The following is a 20,033-nucleotide window of genomic DNA, read 5'->3' as shown; positions in this document are numbered from 1 at the left end:
GTGCCAGCATCCCATATGGGCACAGGTTCAAGTCCCAGTTGCTCCACTTCCAATCCAGCTCTCTGCTATGGCCTGGGAAAGCAGCAGCAGAAGATGGCCCAACTGCTTGGGCCCCTGCATCCACATGGGAGACCCGGAAGAAGCTCCTGGCTCCTGGCTTCGGATCAGCCCAGCTCTGGCCATTGCGGCCATTTGGGGAGTGAATCAGTGGATGGAAGACTTCTCTCTCTCTCACTCTCTGTAACTCTTAAAAAAAAAAAAAAAAGCAAGCAGGCTTCTGCCACCACGTGCGCTGCCACAGAGGCCCCCATGGCTGTGCGCCGTGCTCTGTTCCGCTGGTGCTCGAGTGATTTCTCCATTCTGGCGAGGAGCACAGGGGTTGCTTCCAGTCTGTGATGGGAGGAGGGAGGGAGCGATGCTGTGCTGCTAACGGATGAGGCGTCCTGCACCCCACAGCAGCAGAGGAGACTGGACCCCAAGTGCAGCCCCAAATGCAGCGATGCTCCCCTGGGGCCCATGCACCGGTGAGCAGCCTTGCCAGGATGCTAGGGGAGCCTGGGGTAGAGGTGGGGGCATCTGGGCAGTGATCAGTCCCGGGAGGGGGTGATTGTCGTCCAAAAGTCTGTCCTCAGGCGTGAAGACCCCAGGCCCCGGGTTCCCACGCAGGATGTCCAGCTCAGCTCTTGGGTCTGTGGGCTGAACATAGAGCCAGCGTTGTGGTGCAGCTAAGCTATGCCGCCACTTGCCATGCCAGCACCCAGTATCGGAGCGCCAGTTTGAGTCCCGGCTGCTCTGCTTTCTATCCAGCTCCCTGCTAATGTGCCTGGGAAGTAAGCGGGAAATGGCCCAAGGACTTGGACCCCTGCCACCCATGTGGGAGTCCTGGGGGTGGAGTTCTGGGCTCCTGGCTTCAGCCTGGCTGTTGTGGCCTTTGGGAGTGAACCAGCGGATGGATGACCTCTCTCTCTCCCTCTCTTTCTGTCGCTCTACCCTTCAAATGAATGAAGTATCTCTTTAAAAAGACATTAGTATAGCAGAACTTAGAGGTAGAACAAGAGAAAACAAGGCCGCAGCATTGAGAAGTTATGACAGGAGCATGGGAGCTAGTGGTTAAGACCTGCTTAGGGTGCCCACATCCATGTCAGAGCACCTGGGTTCAGTACCCAGCTCCGCCCCTGCTACCAGCTTCCTGCTACTGCATTCCCGGGTAGGCAACAGATGATGGTTCAGTGTCCAGGCTCCAGCCATCCTCATGTGAGACCTGAGTGGTTCTCAGTTCCCAGCTGTGACACCAGCACAGCACCAGCCAGCAGGCATTTGGGGTAGGGAGATGAATGGGCAGATGGGAGCTCTCTCTCTTAGGCTCTCTCTCTTGGGCTCTCTCTCTCTCTCTCTCTCTCTCTGTGTCTCCCCCCATATCATTGTCTCTCTGCCTCTCCAATAAATAACTTTTTTAAAGTTAGGGCAAAGGAAATGGTTGCAACGTGGACACATCCGTGGGCCATCCTGGGGGCCCTTGTGGTCACATCTGTTTGACAGTGACAGCTATTCCAGGACTATGATGTGGGCCTGGCAGGCACAGCCAAGCCACAGGCCCCTGGCCTGGCCAGAGTGGCAGGGTGGAGGGCCAGGATGGCTGTTTTGCTACTTGTCTTTGGGCTGCATGGGGCAGCCATCTGGGTGGATCCGGGACAGACAGGGAGGAAGCCACTGGTTTGGACAGATCATATCCAGCATTCGCAACCACAGCCTGGGGGCCGTTTCCACCGCTTGGCCACACTAAATGCTTTCAGGCCTGGGGTGAGAACAGGGGCATGGGGCTGGAATTTAGCAAAGCTCAAGGACAAGGACTTCCTCTTTGCAGCTGTGTGGCCTTAGGCAATGTGTTTACCACGCTGAGCCTCCACTTCTTTTTCTGTCCATCACCTACTCCCTTCCCTACCTGCCGGTGAAAGTGCTTTGACAAGGAATAAAATGCGAGATGTTTGCAACTTATTTCCCCGTGATTTCAGTTGCACAGAGATGGTCAGAAAAAACATTGTCCTCTCTTTCCCCATTCTGGTTGCTGTTAGAACACTTGGTAGCTTGGGTGTGGAATGCCTGAACTGACTTGGAATCCAAAAGTTGAGGGACCCACTATGGTTCTGCTGTTGACTCGCTGTGTGGTCTGGCGTGAGTCCCTTAACATCTCTGTGCCTTGCTTTCTTCCCAGGGTTCTTGTCCAGTTCATGCAGATAATGATTATGAGGCGTCTGCAAGCTATAGCATCCTGCAGAAATTTAACAACTGATTTCTTCCCCCTGTAGCCCCTCCCACTTGTCGCCAGGGCCTGGCCGGTGTGCAGCATTCCGGAACATAACCTCCAGCCGATGAAATTACACTTCTCTTAAACATGTGACCGTGACCCCTTTTCAATCAAAGCCACAATAGCTACTTGGGAAACTGGGAGGGCCTGGAGCAGCTCCTGGCACTGCTCAGGCTGTGGGCAGCTGTCCTGTAATCTGTTGCCCAGGAACATGGTGGCCCTGTCATTCCAGCCTGTCCCCTGTCATTGCTCCAGCAGCCCCCTGGCCGCGTCCCCACGTGTCACCCTTCCTGAGGGCAGTCAGTGGTGTGACCCTGGCCAAAGCAGCAGGGTCCTTCTGGCTGTTGACGCTTCATGGGGCAGAAATACACAGGCACAGAGACAAGGCTTCCGGCTCAGCTTCCAGAACATTCCATGGCTCGGTCTGGATCTTCCTCCAGCTTCCTGTGTCAGTTCTCTCCTTGGCCTGTGGTTCTTTCCCGCAGGTATCTGGAGGAGACGCCTTTCCTAAATCCTAAGATGCTTCTCCTACCTTCCATCCCAGACACCCCAAAGGAAGGAGGCCAAGGAGCAGTGTAGTGGTCAAGGGCTGGGTTTTGCTCTGAGCTATTCCAGCTACGCCTTCCAGCAACTCCAGCAGGTGAGCTTGGAAAGCTACCCTTCCTTAGTCTCCGCTTCCTGATCTGCAGCGAGAGGTCATTTTTTGTGTGCACCACCCAGAGTTCTCGATAGCTCAAACAAGAGGGAATCCAGGGGCCCCTCATCACAGTACTTAGCACATAGTGGTCACTTAGTAAATGGCAGGTTTAATGACTGTCATTACATTGTTTGTTTTCTGTAACAGCGGCTCCCAAACCCATCTATAACTTATAGCCTTGACGTTAAAGGAAATCATGTAATATTCATATTTCAAAGCTTATTTTTTATTTGAAACACAAAATGAGAGAGAGAGAGACAGAGAGGGGGAGAAGGAGAGAGGGAGAGAAGGAGAGAAGGAGAGAGGGAGAGGGAGAGAGGGAGAGAGGGGAGAGAGGGAGAGGGAGAGAGGGAGAGAGGGGAGAGAGATGGAGAGAGGAGAGAGGGGAGAGAAAGGGAGAGAGGGAGAGAGAGATCTTCCATCTGGTTCAGCCCCCAAATGCCCACAACTCAGGGCTGGGCCAGGCTGAAGCCAAGAGCCAGGAATTCCATCTGAGTCTCTCACATGGGTGGCAAGGACCCAACACTTGAACCATCACCTGCTGCCTCCCAAGGGTGCAGGATTGGAAGCAGAGGCAGTACTCAATCCCAGGCGCTCTGACCTGGGGGTTCACACATCCCAAATGTCAGCTTCACCACAGTGCCCACCCTGAAATGGTCACATTTAGATCAGAACACCAGTGTCCCAAGGAGTGTATTTTGAAAACAGAGCCCGGAATTTTTGACCTCTTAGCCTACCCCAAGTTCAGCTTTTCTTTACCCTACCTGAGCCCTTGAAGTCCTATGAAACTGATCCAATTCTGTCTCTTGGACATCACACGTGCCTCCTCAGTTCTGCTGTTGAGTTCGCATCTGTGTTGGCTGACCCGGCCAAGCTCTCTCTTGTCCTCTCTCACTGTTTTTAGAAGCTCAGTATCTTCCCGGGTGCCGCTCAAGTCCTGCCTTCCCTGGGAAGTCTTGCTTGGCCACTTCCAACAGTCAAGCTTATATCCATGTTTGGACTCTCGTGTTCCCTGGGTACCCACTGAGACAAGCCCTGAACTGGCTGTGTGTGGAGCATGCACTTATGGACAAGACAAGGTCCTAGGCTCCATGGGCAGCTTGTTTTAGTGGGCAAGACCAGCACACAGGAATCATCATTCTGTGGAAGACCTGTTTCACGAAGGCACATACCGGGTTCTGGGAGAGCACAGAAAAGGGGCAGTTAACTTCCCTGCCGAGACAGGAGCTGGAGCCCAGGGCATGAAGAGGAATTTGCAGAAAAGGACAAGGGGCTCCTGGTTTCACTCTTAGCTCCCTGGCTGCTGCTTCTTGGCCTCTTCTGGAGCCGTCGCTGCTGGGGACTCAGCTGGAGATCCTCCCTTGCCACCTGTAGCTGATAACCTCTTTTCTTTATAAAGCAGTCCACCTCAGGTGTTTCATTGTAGTAACAAAGAGCTGACTAATACACCATGGTGCTCCCCGTGTCAGTAAGTGAACAGTATCCAATCAGTACAGAGATCCTTGGCTGGAAGTTCCAGCAGAAAGCTGCTCATGCATCATTGTATATCTCTCTCTCTCTTTTTTTAAAAAAGATTTATTTATTTAGTTGAAAGACAGAGTTACAGGGAGGGAGAGGCAGAGAGCGAGAAAGAAAGGTCTTCCATCTGCTGGTTCATTCCCCAAATGGCTACAACAGCCAGGAGCTTCATCCAGGTCTCCCACATGGGTACAGGGGCCTAAGCATTTGGGCCATCTTCCACTGCTTTTCCAGGCCATTAGCAGGGAACTGGATCAGAAGTGGAGTAGCCGGGACTCAAACCAGCATCCATATGGGATACTGGCACTGTAGGCGGCAACCTTACCTGTGATGCCACAGCACCAGCCTCTATACCCCTATACTTGACCTCTCCTCAAGCTCCAGACAGGTAAACCCCACTGCCCAACTTAATCTTGCATGGCTGGTAGGCATCAAACACTTGGCATGTCTAGAGTCAGTCTTGACTTCCTTCCTGAATCTCCCTGTTGCCTGTTATGATTTGCACATGGTTTTCCCCCCACGAACTCATGCAGGAAGTTTAATCCTGTCTCACATTCATGGGATTAAGAGAGTAGACATTTGATCTGCCTGGAGTGTTTACACCTCTAGAAAGTGACCGCATTAGCCCAGGCCGTTAGAGGAGAGCCCCTGTTACTGACTCCTGATGGCTTTATAAGGAGAAGGAGACAAACCAGACACACACAGGCCTGCACGCTCCCTGTCTCCCTCCATGTGGTGCTCTGTGCCACCTGAGACTGCCAGCAAGAAGCCCAGATGAGGCCCCTGGGTTTTGCACCTCGACAACCATAAGCCAGAATAAACCTCTTTTCTTTATAAAGCAGCCTGCCTCGGGTATTTCATTACAGCAACAAAATGCTGACCAATGCACCATGGTCCTTCCTGTTCCAGTGAAGGGCACTCAGTCAGTTACTTAGACCAGAAACCCGAGTCGTCCTTATTTTTCTCATCCTCTCCTCCCCACGTCCAATCCATCAGCAGCTCTGCAAATAGGCTTTCCAATATACCCCACTTCTAACCAGCTCTGCTGCCATCACCACCTCTGCCCAGCAGCCCTCACCTGGCACTTGGACTACAGCAATGGCCTCTTAATTGATGTCCAGGTTTCCACCCTTGCTGCCAATAGCCTTCCTCTCACTGTAGCCAAACAGATCCTTTTAAAACACAAGTTGGATCAAATTACTTCCCATGCCTAAATCTTCGAACAACTTTTTTAAAAAGAGAGATTTTATTTCTTTGAAAGATGGAATCACAGAGAAAGAGGGAGACACACACACAGGCCAAGAGATCTTCCATCCATCGGAACACTCCCCAACTTGCTGCATCAGCCAGGGCTGGGCCAGGCTGAAGCCAGGAGTGCAGAACTCCATCCTGGTCTCTCACATGGGTGGCAAGGATCCAAGCATTCAAGCCATCTTAAACTGCTTTCCCAGGCCAATTAGCAGGAAGCTGGGTCCGCAGTGGAGCAGCCACGACTCGAACTGGCTCTGCAGTATGGGATGCCGGTGTCACAGGTGGTGGCTTAACCCACTGCACCCTAACACAGGCCCTCTCCAATGACCTGTCCATTGCATTTAAAATCCTGGCTCCTTCTCATGGTCTACAAGGTGCAACATGACTTCCCCTGTCTGTCTGTCTGACCCCGTGCCCTGCCACTCTCTGTCTTGCTCACTCCCTGCTGCCCCCTCTTCCCTAGTCCTTCAGAAAGGACTTATTCTCTCACTTCATTCCTCCCCGATCCATACGTCCTCTCCTGAGACATTTGCTTCTGATCATGCGGGGGTAACAACTTAGCCTCCTTCTGCAAAGAACCAGATGATGAGAAATCTAGATGCAAATGTATGCAAAATAAGTGTTTGAGAAGCAGCATCTCAGCACGGTGATCCTTGAGAGACGGATGAGGGGGAAAGCAAGCAGAGTCCTGTGGTTGCCCCAGCTGAGTCTGGGGGAAATTTCTAGATCGTGGGCACAGGAAGAGTGAGCCTTAATGGAGACCACTGACCTCAATGAACTGAGGAGCTGGAGGTCAAAGTTGGGGAAGGCAAAAGTGACCACGAGTTGTGGGGCAGAGTTTTGGACAGGGGTCTGCATGAAATCCCTGTGGACCTCTGTGGAGCCCACGGCCGAGCAGGTGTGGCGTGTTCATCTGCAAACCCCTGCAAAGAACGACCTGGAACTAATAAGCTGAACAAGCTCCAGGGCTCCCACAGAGCAGGGGCAGTGGTCAAGCTCTTAACAGCCAATGGGGAGAGTCCTTGGTGATCGCTGGGAGCCTTCAATCCAGACATAAAGAAGCTCTGTCTTGACGTGTGGGGTGGAATTCCCGCCAAGACGAGGGTCACTCTAGGACCATCCCAGTCAACCTTCAACAACAGGATCCGGAGGCATCAGGTCTGCAAACAGCTTGATTGCTAAAATAAAGCCCAGCACCTAGAAAGGCAGACAAGGCCCAGACACTCAGCGCTGTACCACCACGATGTCCAGCACCCAACTCATTGTTAAAAGTCACTAAACATTGCACCAAGTAGGAAAAACTAACCTATACCAGAGGGAAAACCATTCAATGGAAACAGACCCAGAAATGTTAGAAATGAAGCAACTCATAGGGAAAGCATGTTAAAAGCAGATTTTATAAATCTATAGGAAAATTTAAAGGAAAATCTGAGCTCCCTAAAAAGAGGAATGCAAGCTCTTAGAAAGAACCCAGGGAAGAACTTCCACAGAAATAAAGAAAATATCTTCAATGAAAATTTTGCTGGTTGGGATTAATAGCAGATACTGAATAAGAAATCATCAGTGTGAACTTGAAGACATAGCAAGTAGAATCCACAGTTCAACAGAAAGCATAAAGTCACAGGGGGACAAAAAGGAGCCATTTCTCAGTGAACTAGGATACAATTCTAGGTGGGCTAACCTATGTATAATTGGAGTCCCAGCATGGAACAGAGAAGGAAGGTACAGAAAAATATTTGACGAAATAATGGCCAAAAATTTCCAAATTTGATAAAAATGATCAAAAACCACTATCCAAGAAGCTAAAAAAAAAAGCTCCAAGTAGGGTGCTCACCACACATGCACACATTACACACACACACACAAAGCTGCCAGAGAGAAAAGATGCATTATGTTTAGAAGAACAAAGAATAACAGCAAGGCTGTCACCAGAAACTATGCTAGCCAGGAGACACTGGAATGGCAAAGGCCACCCTGGTTGAAAGCCCTTCCCTAGCCATCCTACCTGGATCACCAAGCCCTCTTCCCACTCACAGGGTCACACTCTGCATTCTTTTTTACTTATTTATTTTTTGACAGGCAGAGTGGACAGTGAGAGAGAGAGAGAGAGAGAGACAGAGAGAAAGGTCTTCCTTTTGCTGTTGGTTCACCCTCCAATGGCTGCCGCGGCCGGTGCACGGCGCTGATCCGATGGCAGGAGCCAGGTACTTATCCTGGTCTCCTATGGGGTACAGGGCCCAAGGACTTGGGCCATCCTCCACTGCACTCCCTGGCCACAGGAGAGAGCTGGCCTGGAAAAGGGGCAACCGGGACAGAATCCAGCGTCCTGACCAGGACTAGAACCCGGTGTGCTGGCACTGCAAGGCAGAGGATTAGCCTAGTGAGCTGCGGCGCTGGCCACACTCTGTGTTCTTACCTTGCTCTAGTTATCTTGCTCTCGGTCTCTTGCCCTCTATATGGGAGCTCCAAAGGGGCAGGAGCTTTATGGTGCTCACCACTGTATCCTGAGTGGCTAAAACGGTGCCTGGTATTCAGTAGGTGCCCAATCAGTATGTTAGCACCCCTGCCAGGCAGGAGTGTAAGACAGGCAGAGAACAGTCAAGCATCCTACAGCCATTACGAGTGCTGTACACCTTGAGCCCGAGATACACTGCAGCCGTGAGTGTTGGACAGAAAGCCGGAGTGTGGCAGATTCTGGGCCATGGAGGGATGTGTAGGGCAGGGATCTGTGGCGCGGAGGCCACCAGGCTGAGAGAGTTCCAGTGCAAACTTCGGAGCTGTGGCCCAAAGAAAGAGGCAGCGAGTGAGGCTGGTAAAGGTTAGGGCTGCGGCCTCAGCGCCATCACACAGCCCAGGCGAGGTCCCAGGTGAGGCCGGTGATGTCACTGCATCCCGCAGGGCTCATCGCTCACCTCCCCTTGTCATCTATTATTCAGCAGATCTGTAACGCGTGTCACATTTTCGGCCGACTTCCCAGCCCTTTCTTTTCACGACCACGGGAAGAAAAATAGAGTGAGGGTGACTTTGCTCAACTTTCCATCCTTACTGCTCTTCTTGAAAAATAACCTCATCTCGAATCGTCCCCTGCAATGGCCGTCCAGGGCCCCGATATCATTAGTAAGGACAGAGCTCCGATTGAATAATGATCACCTAACTAATGCGTCTACTACGGACAAGCCAGTGACTTCCCCCGACTTTTCTGCTGAAGCCCACAGACGAGAGGAGTCTTCAAACTCTTTATCTTTTTTCCCCCTCCTTTTATTCTCCACGTTATTTTTGGAGACTTTGGGGTTCTGTCAATTGTGTCAGCCACTTTCCACGTTATCACTTCTCTAAAGATAATGAGAGTCCTTCCGAGAATCTGAAGTCCTCGGAGCCCGAGCCTGAATCTAATTAGGAGCAGCCAGCTCAAGGAGGAGGAAGAATTACCCAGGTGAAGGTGTTTCAGGCAGAGACCGGGGTACACACGAGGGGCTGTCGCTTCCCCGTCCCAGGGCCTGGAAGGAACTGAAAGACGCAGGCACGTGCTGGGGTCAAGGACAGGCGTGCAACAACTGGTGCCGCAGTGAGCCGGCTCGGGGGCGCAGGGCCAGGGCACAGGCGCGGGACCTGCGCTCAGAGGGGCTGCGTGCCTGGTTTCACAGCGTGCTGTCCACGTCAAGCAAGCATCTGTTCATGCTCTTTGAACAAGGGTCCCTGCGTGATCTCGCCTCCAATCACACCACGCGTTGTGGTCAGTCCTGCGTGGGTACGAAATCTAGCTGGGTAGTCTCGGGGCAATCCACTGGCCTCGGCAACTCCATTTCCGCATGATGGAGAGCACCACTCCTCCTTGCAAGCCGCCGTCACGATGGTTCCATCCACTTGTGAAGAGTTGTGCGATAACTGGTGCCTCCTGGGTGTCTAATAAATCCTTCCTTCTCCTTAACCAGTAGAGTGTAGCAGAATCACCTGCAGGATGTGGTGGTTTTTTTTTTTTTTTCCTTTTCCAAATCCATTTGCTTGAGCCTGTGACGCGGGGTTGGGGATGCTGTGGCTTTGAAAGGGTTCCCTTAGGTGACGCTGGTGTGTTCTCCAGATTAAGCGAGTCAGCCCTAAGTGTCCAGGGACCTGGGCACCAAAGCAGCTTGACAGAGGAGGCAGAGGGGGGAACTGACGGACGACTGCTGATCCCTAACACCGTCAGAAGAAAGAGGCCCGCCTCTTGTAGAGCCCCTGCACAGATGGTGCTGGAATGCACGGTGGGGACGCAGCCCATTGCCCAGGCTCCCGGAAGAGCGTCTGCTGCCCGTTAGGTCTGACAAGCGCACCCGGAGGAGCAGGGGCTGCGGACAAACAAACAAAAAAAGGCCGGGTCAAGGCCAAGGTTGGGGGCCGAGTTTGAGCGTGTTTTTCACTTCGTGACCCTAAGGGCCCTATGCAGTTCCTGAAAGGAAACTGTGGCTGGGGGGCGGGGGTTGGGGGGAGTAATTCTGAGTTATGTTCATCCCGCCAGATTCTAGGCTTCGACATCCTCCTGATGAAAAACTTGAAGCCCGTGCTCCTGGAAGTCAACGCCAACCCCAGCATGAGAATCGAGCACGAGCAAGAGGTGAGAGCCGTGAGCCTCCCGTGGGCGGCGCTACCCCACCCCGCCCCGCCCTCCTCTCCTGCCGCCCCCTTGGCTAAGCAAGACCCTGCGTAGCCACGTTCCACAGCAAAGTTCTGCTTAAGTCAGATCCTGTGTGTGTGTGTGTGTGTGTGTGCGCGCGCGTGCGTGCGTGCGCGCGTGCACGCATGCGCTCTGAGCACAGTCTATTAATATAAGACCCATCCGACCTATGGTGATTTCCCAGCATGCTGTTCTTCCCATCTTTAAGGTCTGAAGCTCAGGCAGCGGAGCCTTTCCATCAGTTCTGACATGAACTAATTAGTTAGCCTCAGGAGATGAACTAATTGAAATTCTATGAATATGATTTAGCCGTGTCGACATGCTTGAATCACTAAGATAAATAGTATATCTAATAGTGGCGAGATATCTTTTCTCCTCCCCACTCTAAAGTGCATTTTAAAAGTTAGAAGGAAATCCAGTAAATATTGAGTTTTTTTTTGGGGGGGGGGGGGGGAGTAGGGGATTACTTGGTTTCTTTTCATGCTCTTAACCCCTCTCCATACTTCCAGGTTTTCTACAGTGGACATGTCTAGTTCTGGTAATCTGAAAGACATCATGCTATTTCCCCTCTTCCTGTATTTTGTGGGCTTACGAGAGGACATGGACGTTTAAAAGTGCAGTAAAGGGAACCTTTAATCTCTCCTGTAGCTGAGCACAGGCGAAACTTCCCCGGGCGAGCACTTGGGCTAGCTGGCGCTGCACCACGGTCCCCACCGTAACTCGGACCCCTCCCCCTTGAAGCTTTCCCCAGGGGTGTTTGAGAATGTCCCCAGCGTTGTCGACGAGGAAGTGAAGGTGGCTGTGATCAGAGACACGCTGCGCCTCATGGACCCTCTGAGGAAGAAGAGAGACAACCAGTGAGTGTTTTTTATGCCCCCTCTTTCTATCGACCCCGCCAGCTAACCAGCTGCATACCCTGAGCAGGTAAGTTAAGTCTTGGAACCTTGTTAGGAGTCACATTTAGGAGATTTGCATTTTAAGCAACATAATCAATTCTATTTTTCGGTTTATAAATATCAACCCCCAAGCAACCCGTGACTCAAAATCAGGAGTAGCTTGACCAATGGGGGTCAGCTGGTGAATCCCTAGCTGAGGATTAGCCTGGCCGGAAAGGCTCTTCTGAGAACCCAGTCTCCCCAGGTGGTAGGCTCTCCCCTGCCCCCTGCTCCTCTTTGCAAGCCAGAAATCCCAGGAAGAGCAAGACAAAATACAGGAGGAGGGTGCCACAGGACACGGGCCACAGGACATGGTAAGGGTTGCTTCCTTTTGATTTTCTTCTCGTTCCTTGCTTTCTTGCAACGTAAGATTTTGGTTTCAGCATTTGCAATTGAGGCAATGTACTCAATGTCTGGCAGCTCTTTTTCGTACAGGTTAGAGTTCTCCCCTCTTCCTTGCCACCAGGGGGGTGACTCTGGGGTGCAGGTGTGTGTGGGGGTGTGCCTTGTGCCTCCCTGTGGGACAACCGCCAGCAATGGTCAACATTTCACTTGAGTGTTTTGTTTTTACCAAATTCCTGGCTTCCAGCAAGTGAGAATTGGGTAAATATCATTGTGCCTGTGTTTTGGGCAGCGAAATCAAAGACAGGCTTTTCACATAGCACTTCCTGTAGCAGAGGAGCCCAAGCATTCCCAGACATTGAAGTATGCATTTGCCGCGGTTCAGCACTGGGAGAAACGCCGACTTCCCCAACCAAGAGGGGCTTCTTTTGGTTTGTTTATTTTGTGTGTTTTGTTCTTTAAGGTTCCTCCCTTACCAACTGGGCTTGGTTCCAATTAGAACCATCTGGGTAGCTTTCAGGCCCCCAGTCCTGGGGCCTCCACTTCCAAAGCTGTTGATTTTAATTAGCCTGGGCTGGAGGGCTTGGCGCAGTCACGGTTCAGCTCCCCTAGGTGGTCCCACTGTGTGGCCAAGGTGGAGTGCCCCTGCCCCACAGGAAGCATGACCCTGAACCGGGATTTGTCGCGTTCTGAGTCCGCCTGGGTGACACTGGCTCTGCTGAGGTTGTCCCAAGAGGTTCCCTCATACAGGCTGCTTGTGTTGGCCGCCTGAGCTTGGGGGGACCGTCCTGCGGGGTGTGACTTCCACCCATTCCTCCCACAAGGTGGCAGTGTGTCAGGGCCATCCTCTGAGTGTCCCAAACACCAGGGCGGCCAAAGAACGTGCTTGTGAGGAAGTGAAATAAAAAGACAAAGTGCTTTGGTGCAGAAAGATTTGAAATCCTTGCATAATATTTTTCATAGCACACATTTACACCAACTTTTCAAAGACCTCTCACATGCTTGGGTTTCAAGTCTTCTTGCACCAGAATAAGCTTTTATGTTTGTTTTAAAGATTTATTTTATTTATTTGAAAGGTAGAGTGACAGAGAGGGGGAGAAATAGAAAGAAGGAGATTCCCATCTGCTGGTTCACTCCCCAGATGGCTGCAACGGCTAGGTTGAAGCCAAGAGCCTGAAACTCCTTCCTTGGGCGGGGACCCAAGCCCTTGGGCCATCTTGCACTACTTTAGCAGGCACGTTAGCAGGGAGCCGGATCAGAAGTGGAGCAGCTGGTTCTGGAAGCAGCCTCACAAGCAGCAGCTGAACCCGCTGCCCATTACACCAGCCCCAAGCTGATCTTTCAATTCCACTTGCCACGAAGTTTTTTGATGTGTCCACCTGTGTGTATGCACATCCTCCCTGTAGCCACCCCTAAGGAAAAGCAATAGAATCATTGCATTTTGTCAGATTGATTGCAGTAAAACTCATCCCTTGTACATGTATTCTCTAGTAGTTATTGATCTCAGCAGAGATGAGGCCCTGAGCCACGGGGTGGCACCGTGGGGAGACTTCAGTGGCTGTGCCAATATGAGACAATGGGCACAGGTTTTTGAGCTTGACCTTGACCTACTGGCACTCTGATTCTTTCAGTAGAGGCAAGAAGTTCAAAAGCCGTATTGTGGCTGGAGCTGCCTTACCGTCTGCTGCCAACACATGAAGAGCTGGAGGGCTCTCACTGCCTTTTCACATTTATAAATGGCGTTGCAACAAAATTCCCCGTCTTCTTCTTGCTCTGTGTTTTGCTCCTCATAGACCCAGATAATCCATATGAGTTGCTGATCTAAAATTTAATAGCAGTGGGGCTCAGGAGCATTGATTGGGGAGGGTAGAAAAGGCATTTTACAACTTATCAAGTCATAAGTAGCAGCCCCTCATTTTTAATTTAAAAAGCATTGACTTTTTTTTATTGATAACCAGAAACAGTTAGAACTTGAAGAACCTGACTTCAATTCTAATATAAAAACCCTTTCATCTCCCCGCCTTTTTTTCCCCCTACAATGTAAGTCTGTATGTTGATAGCTAAATGCCACTTACTGATATTTTCCCTTCGTTTCACGTTTTTTTCTTTCTCCTTTTAAACCCAGCGGTGATGATTATGCACGAGACACTTTGTAATCTGTAAAGTGTATTTATACGTAAGGGGTGATTATCATCATCACAATAACTTTCCCCTGCAGAGGAAAAGGTTGAAATCGTCGTCAACTCCACGGAGTAGAAATAACTTGGCACCGCACTTGAGTGACGTGCACAGAAAATGCACAGTGGGTTTTTGCTTGTTTGTTTGTCCATTCCAAGTCCGTGTGGCTGCAACCGGGTAGAGTGATGTAGCCAAGACGTCCAGGCTGGCAGTTCCCTTTGGAAGTCGGGGTTGCTCGTGTTTGCGCAGAATCTGAGCTAAACCTTTTCAAACGCAGGATCCCGCTCTCCCTCTGCGAGGCTTTCGCCCAAGAGGGTCTGAAGGGCCCCTCGTTAGGTCCTTGCTGGGGCCAGTTTGTCAGCAAGGCTGTTGAGGCAGGTCTCCACCTTTCCCACACACACACACACTGGAGGAGAAATGAGACGGCCAGCACCCCTCAGCTCCCCAGACTGCTCTGGGAGGGTGCAGAGGGGACCCTAGAAGGGACCCTGCACACGCGTGTCCATGCATCCCGTGTCTTGACACATCCCTGGGCCTTGAGGCCTGGGGCCAGTGTTGGTGGGGCTGAATACCATCCTCAGGCCCTAGGCCTTCCACACGGAGGGAGGAGCTAGACCCTACCGTTATCCAGCTGGGCATCGTCTCCTTGAACTTACACCGCCGAGATCAAAATCCTGACCTTGGGAATGTCATATAGCTATTTTGAGCCTCAGTATCCTTGTCTATAAAATGGGTATAACATTTAAATGAAAAATGAGAAAAAGTGATATGGTGGGCACTTAACTGTTAGCTCCCCACTCAACAATATTAGTCTCTTTCCTGGTAGAGTTTTGAATTTGAAGCTAATGACATATTCTGTAACTGAAGCTGTGAGAGCGCTATAGACTAGAATCTGGTTGGAGCTGGTTACCCCCAGTGGAAGGTTATATTTGTACTAAGTTGGCGGGTTAGATAATGCACCTTTGGCCCCGGAAGGCGGTAAACAGCTATCATTTGAGAATGATTTTGACCATGGTGACATTTCACAGTGTCTAGTGACTATTGATCTTCATGCAGGGTGTTGTAGAGCACTGTACGGACATGGGAAGGGAGAGGCTGATGGGATAGGTTTCCGGAAACATCATCTTTATGGAGGTAAAATTGACATACAAGAAAATCAGCCATTTAAATGTGCACACATCAGTGGCATTGAGTGCAGTGGCCCTTCAGTCCCCTTCAGCTCCAAATGCTTCGTGGCTTCAGAAGGAAAACCCACACCCAGAAAACGGTCGCTCCCACTCCTCCCTCCCCTGGCCCAGCCGCCACCCATGGGCTCCCTGCCTGCGGGTTTGCCCATTCTGGATGCTTCAGGTAAACAGAGTTGTAGGACACACGGTCTCGCGTGGTGGGCGTCTTTGACTTAACATGCTCGAGGTTCACCCGTGTTGTCGAATGTGTCATAGTATCTCGTTGTACAGACATTTCAGTGTCCGTTCATCAGTGGGTGGACATTTGGGTGGAAGCCAGGGAGGGGCTGCAATGGTCTGTTTTATACGTTGGCACTTGGTAGAGTTCACTGGCGAGGAAGAGGTCTTTTCTGTTACAAGAAGTTCCTAGAACCCAGGAGTTAAGTCAACCCCCTCGTTTTGTCGATAGGGCACAGATCAGATCTTAGGAGCCAGTCAGCTCCCTTCCAAGCCTCCCTGACAGAGCAGCAGCATGCGTCCTGGTGGGGCACTGGGCTCAGCGTCAGGCAGCTCTGGGGCGAAACCCTTACATTCTGAGCTTTGCACAGTGGGCTCGGCCAAGCTGCTCTGTCCTCGGATCTTGTCTGTAAAGTGGGCATCAAGGTACCTCCTTGGCTGGGTTGTCATGACGATGATGTGCAAGATAGCTGCCTGAAATCTGCGCGCCTTGGACACACGCTGGCCCTTAGGGCTGCCGACTGGCCCAGCGGCCTTCCTGCCAAGGTTGGGTGCCGGTGACCGGTCACTCCCCAGCTCCGGAGGCGACAGTGTTGTGTGCACCGTGGTTTGGCCCCCAGCATCACAGGTGAGGAAACAGGAGGGCACGTGTCCCGCTCCAAGTCACAATGCCCAGCCGAGGTAGGGTGCAAACTGGCCCAGGCTCTCTCCTTTTCGCCACGTCGCTGCATCGGTCTCTCCATCTGGACACTCAAAGCATCACTTTGTGTGAGAAGGAAAACGCAAGGAGAGGCAACAGGAATCATCCTCCTGTCTCGGGGTATATGGGCAGCCTCAGTTCTTGCTCTCTGCCTGAAGTGGAGGTGAGTGAACAACATTCCCTGACCGCTTCTAAAACGAGCTGATTTCCCCACCAATTGATTACTGTTTGGAAGGTCGGTTTACCCCGTGGAGGGGGCCGTTTTCCAAGTATTGGGTTCTTTTTCCCTGGTGTAGATGTTCCTGGGGACAGGGCTCCTTCCCTAGGGGATCATAACTCTTGGGGGCCCCAGGGTAATGTAAGTGAAGGTAGCCAGGCCCGGGAAATCGGGGTGCGTGTCCCCTTGATATCATAGGCCACGCCCAGCCTGTGAGCCGGCTTGTCAGCTGTGGCCTCCTACCCACAGATGTGTGTCCTACCCACAGATGTGTGTCTGCAGCCGGACTCACACGAAGCCCAGAAGCCCCCCTCTCTCTCTAGTTCATAATCCTCTTCCCTCTTTGTTTACCACCTGTCGCCATAGCAACCAAGTGCCTTTATTCTAAAGGGAAGAGCCCGCCCGCCTGAGAGCTTCGCACCTGATCTGGAGATGTTTGTTTCACCAGGAGCTCGGGCTCTGCCTCTTACTTGGCTCTCATCTCGGGCAGCCTGTGCCGTGCTCAGAACCGGCACACGAGTGCCCAGGGGCGGGGGGATTCTTTGTAGAACCCAGGATACAGGAGAAGCATTCTAAGAGCAGAGAACTAGGACTCTCCCGGGGGCTCAGTTCCCTGGCTGGGCCTTGAAATAGGACCAGGGGATGCGCTTTGTCACATTAATCAGGAGTCCTCCAAACCCAGACCTCGGCCCCTCAGGCTGCAGCCCCCTCAGCCACTAAGAGGAGGGACCCTGCCTGTGCAGACGCGAGTCTAGAACTTGAACAGACTCTTCCAAGAATCATCTGACTGTCCTGCCGAATAGCCCACCCACGTAAACACAGCCGACCTGCAGCTGAAATTCTGGGGTTCAGCTGATTCCTAAGAGCTCCTCAACGGCCAGGTCCTACAGACCAGCACACGCCGACCCCAAGTGCCTTTGAAGATTTTACAGAAATAAGAAGTCTGAGAAGTGACTATTTGTGTATTCATGGACATCTCATCTATTTGCATATTCATTTGCATCTCATTTGTACCATGCAGGGATTGAAGAAACCATATCCATTCATTTTGAGTGTTTATTGAGCACTTACTGTGAGCCAGGAGAAAGATTACAGAAGGAAATTAGCTCACAAGCCAGTAGGAGAAGCAAGACCCACACGTAAATGTAGAAAGTGCTAACGACCACAATCAGAAAGGTGAATTTCCCAGGGAAGACAGAGCAGGGGGAGCCTATTCCTCATGGGAGAGCTGACAAGGAGCTGGCTCTGGAGCTGAAGCCTAGAGGCTGAGTAGGATGTGAAACAGAAGAGAGAGGAAGGTTGTCCCTGGTGGAGGAAAACAGGCACAAGGTTCAAGTCGGGGAGACCTTGGAGGGTTCCAGTGGGCTGGAGAGACAGGTGCACGAGTGGATTGGTGGGGAGGAAGGTACAGGTGTGTGAAGTCTTTAAGGGTGTCTGGGAGCCCAGAAACCCAAGTGTGCATGTGTGTGTGTATTTTTCCTGGAAGAAAGGCTGGCAGTTTCATCCTATTTTCCAAAGATCAAGAACCAAACTGTCCTATTATCATTGGATACTAGGGAAGCTGGAATGACTTGGGCAAGGTTGAGACGTCGCAGCCCGTGGCTCACTAGGCTAATCCTCTGCCTGCGACGCTGACACCCCGGGTTCTAGTCCCGGTTGGGGCGCCGGATTCTATCCCGCTGCCCCTCTTCCAGTCTAGCTCTCTGCTGTGGCCCAGGAAGGCAGTGGAGGATGGCCCAAGTGCTTGGGCCCTGCTCCCACATGGGAGACCAGGAGAAGCACCTGGCTCCTGGCTTCGGATCAGCACAGTGCGCCAGCGCAGCGGCCATTGGAAGGTGAACCAATGGTAAATGAAGACCTTTCTCTCTGTCTCTCTCTCTCACTGTCCACTCTGCCTGTCAAAAAAAAAAAAAAAAAAAAAAAAAAAAAGATATATTGCGTTCTCCACCCCTTGGTTCCAGGTTCCTTGGAACCCAGGTTCCAGGTGGGAGTCAGCAAACAAGAAAGATGTCTGCATTTTTCAAGTCAGAGCAGACAGAAGGTGAATGACAAGTGCGTTTCTTTGATGTGCGAGAAGCAAAACCAGACGACGCTCTCCCCTTTGCACGTGTGTTAAGTGTGAAGTCAAAAGGAGCCAGTACAAGGCTCTTCTGGGTGGAGCCAGTGAGAGGGCACCGTTTCCAAGACTCCTGGGGGAGGCGGGATCTCCTGGGCCGGTGGGAGCATTGTTCCGAGGCCATCAGACAGGGGCTGAGCCCCCCGCGGCAGGTAGGCCCCGGCTCCCCGCTGCCTGTGCGCAGAGCAGATGGGAACCGAGACGAGCAGATGGCCAGGCAGGCACCACTGTGGGGGAAATGCAGAGCCGACTTGTGCGTGGGCCCTCCCAGAGCCCTTCCAGGTAGGGGCAGGGCCCATTCTTTCACGCCTTCAGCATCCCGTGCTTCCACAGTCAGGAGCTGGGAGCCCCTGGGAAGAAGGACACGGTGTGGCCTGGGAGCCCTGGAGACCTAGGGTTTGGTAGGAGCTCCAGCGGGCCTCAGGTGAGTCACTGTACTTGCCCGAGCTTGGGTTCCGCCTCGGAATAAAGACGCATTTCTACTAAGCCTACCTGTGCACGGCCAGGTGCAGTGGGGTCATGCAGGTTACAGATGGGACATGGAGGCTCAGGCTGGCTTTAAAAAAAAAAAAGATTTATTTATTTGAAAGGCAGAGTTAGAGGCAGAGGTAGAAAGAGAGAGGTCTTCCATCCACTGGTTCACTCCCCAAATGGCCACAATGGCTGGAGCTGGAGCCAGGAGCTTCTTCCGGGTCTCCCATGTGGGCGCAGGGGCCCAAGCCCTTGGACCATCTTCCACTGCTTTTCCAGGCCATAGTAGGGAGCTGGATTGGAAGAGGAGCAGCCGGGACACAAAGTGGCACCCACAGGGGATAAGCTTAGCCTACTGCACCACAGCGCCAGCTCCAAAATTTAGCACCTTTTAACCTTTCACTGCATCCACTGCACATGCAGAGATTGTTTACATACCTGTATGTATACATGCTGTATTTTCTTCTTGACAGAGATGTTAATATCACAAAGTAAGGGCTTCATGGTCCTGATCGTAACGGGGGAAGCAGAGCATATTGTCATGTGCAGGGGATGATTCAGTGACGTAATATGTAAGACGCTACACGAAGCAATATGACAGCCACACACTTTTTATACTCTCTATATGTTAACTTCCACAAATAAGAGAAAACATGCAGTATTTGTCTTTCTGGGTCTGGCTTATTCCACTTTAGCATAATGACTTCCAGTCGCATCCATTTTGCAAATGTCAGAATTCCATTGTGTTTGATGACTGAGTAATAGTCCATCACGGAATGACGCACCCTCCTTCTGCATTGTCACTCGGCGGACATCTGGATGGATTCCGTATCTTTGCTATTGTTAACTGAGCTTCTGTAAGCGTGGGCGTGCAGGGACCTGGTTCCGATGTTGATTTTATTTGCATTGGGTATATTCCCAGGAGTGGGATGGCTAGCTTGTATGGTAGATCTGTTTTTAGTTTTCTAAGAAATCTCCAAGTGTTTTTACCAGTTTGCACTAGTGTTATTAGAATACTCTCTTCTCCACAGCCTTGCCAGCATTTGTTATTTTTTGATTTTTGGATAATAGTCATTCTAACTGGAGTGAGGTTTGCCTTGCATGTTAATGGACATGAAAGCATTCGGCACACTGAAGAGTGGGTGCCTGGAAGGTGTTCTTATCCTTGGGTGGGTGGATGCCTACCCCAGACCTCTTCTCTCACTGGAGACTTTGGGGCAGGTGCTCAGGGTCAAACACAGAACACGCC

At 51.6% G+C, this 20,033-nt stretch overlaps 1 protein-coding gene and 1 long non-coding RNA gene across 11 annotated transcripts in view; one reads left to right on the top strand and one right to left on the bottom strand.

Annotated features, from left to right (window-relative positions):
- The window catches only part of TTLL11 (tubulin tyrosine ligase like 11), a 271,165-nt gene that overhangs the window by 100,070 nt on the left and 151,062 nt on the right, over positions 1–20,033 (top strand). For all 10 annotated transcript variants that reach the window (XR_016211618.1, XM_070056361.2, XM_070056388.2 and 7 more), the window contains 2 exons: positions 10,267–10,362; positions 11,164–11,279. Coding sequence is in view for 9 of the 10 variants with exons in the window: in XM_070056361.2 (XP_069912462.2) it covers positions 10,267–10,362; positions 11,164–11,279 (212 nt within the window). In the remaining variant the exon portion in view is untranslated. The remainder of the gene's footprint in view (positions 1–10,266; positions 10,363–11,163; positions 11,280–20,033) is intronic.
- On the bottom strand, positions 11,699–14,234 carry LOC149128878 (uncharacterized). The gene is made up of 3 exons (XR_016211624.1): positions 13,775–14,234; positions 13,378–13,520; positions 11,699–13,111 (listed from the first exon to the last, which is right to left on the bottom strand). It is a non-coding gene; the product is annotated as an uncharacterized LOC149128878 (long non-coding RNA).

The sequence above is a fragment of the Oryctolagus cuniculus genome, chromosome 1, assembly GCF_051225735.1.
Source record: "Oryctolagus cuniculus isolate XC-2025 breed Fujian yellow rabbit chromosome 1, ASM5122573v1, whole genome shotgun sequence".
Lineage (NCBI taxonomy): Eukaryota > Metazoa > Chordata > Mammalia > Lagomorpha > Leporidae > Oryctolagus > Oryctolagus cuniculus.
Note: the sequence above shows the minus strand (reverse complement) of the source record. Positions and strands in the feature narration are given on the sequence as shown.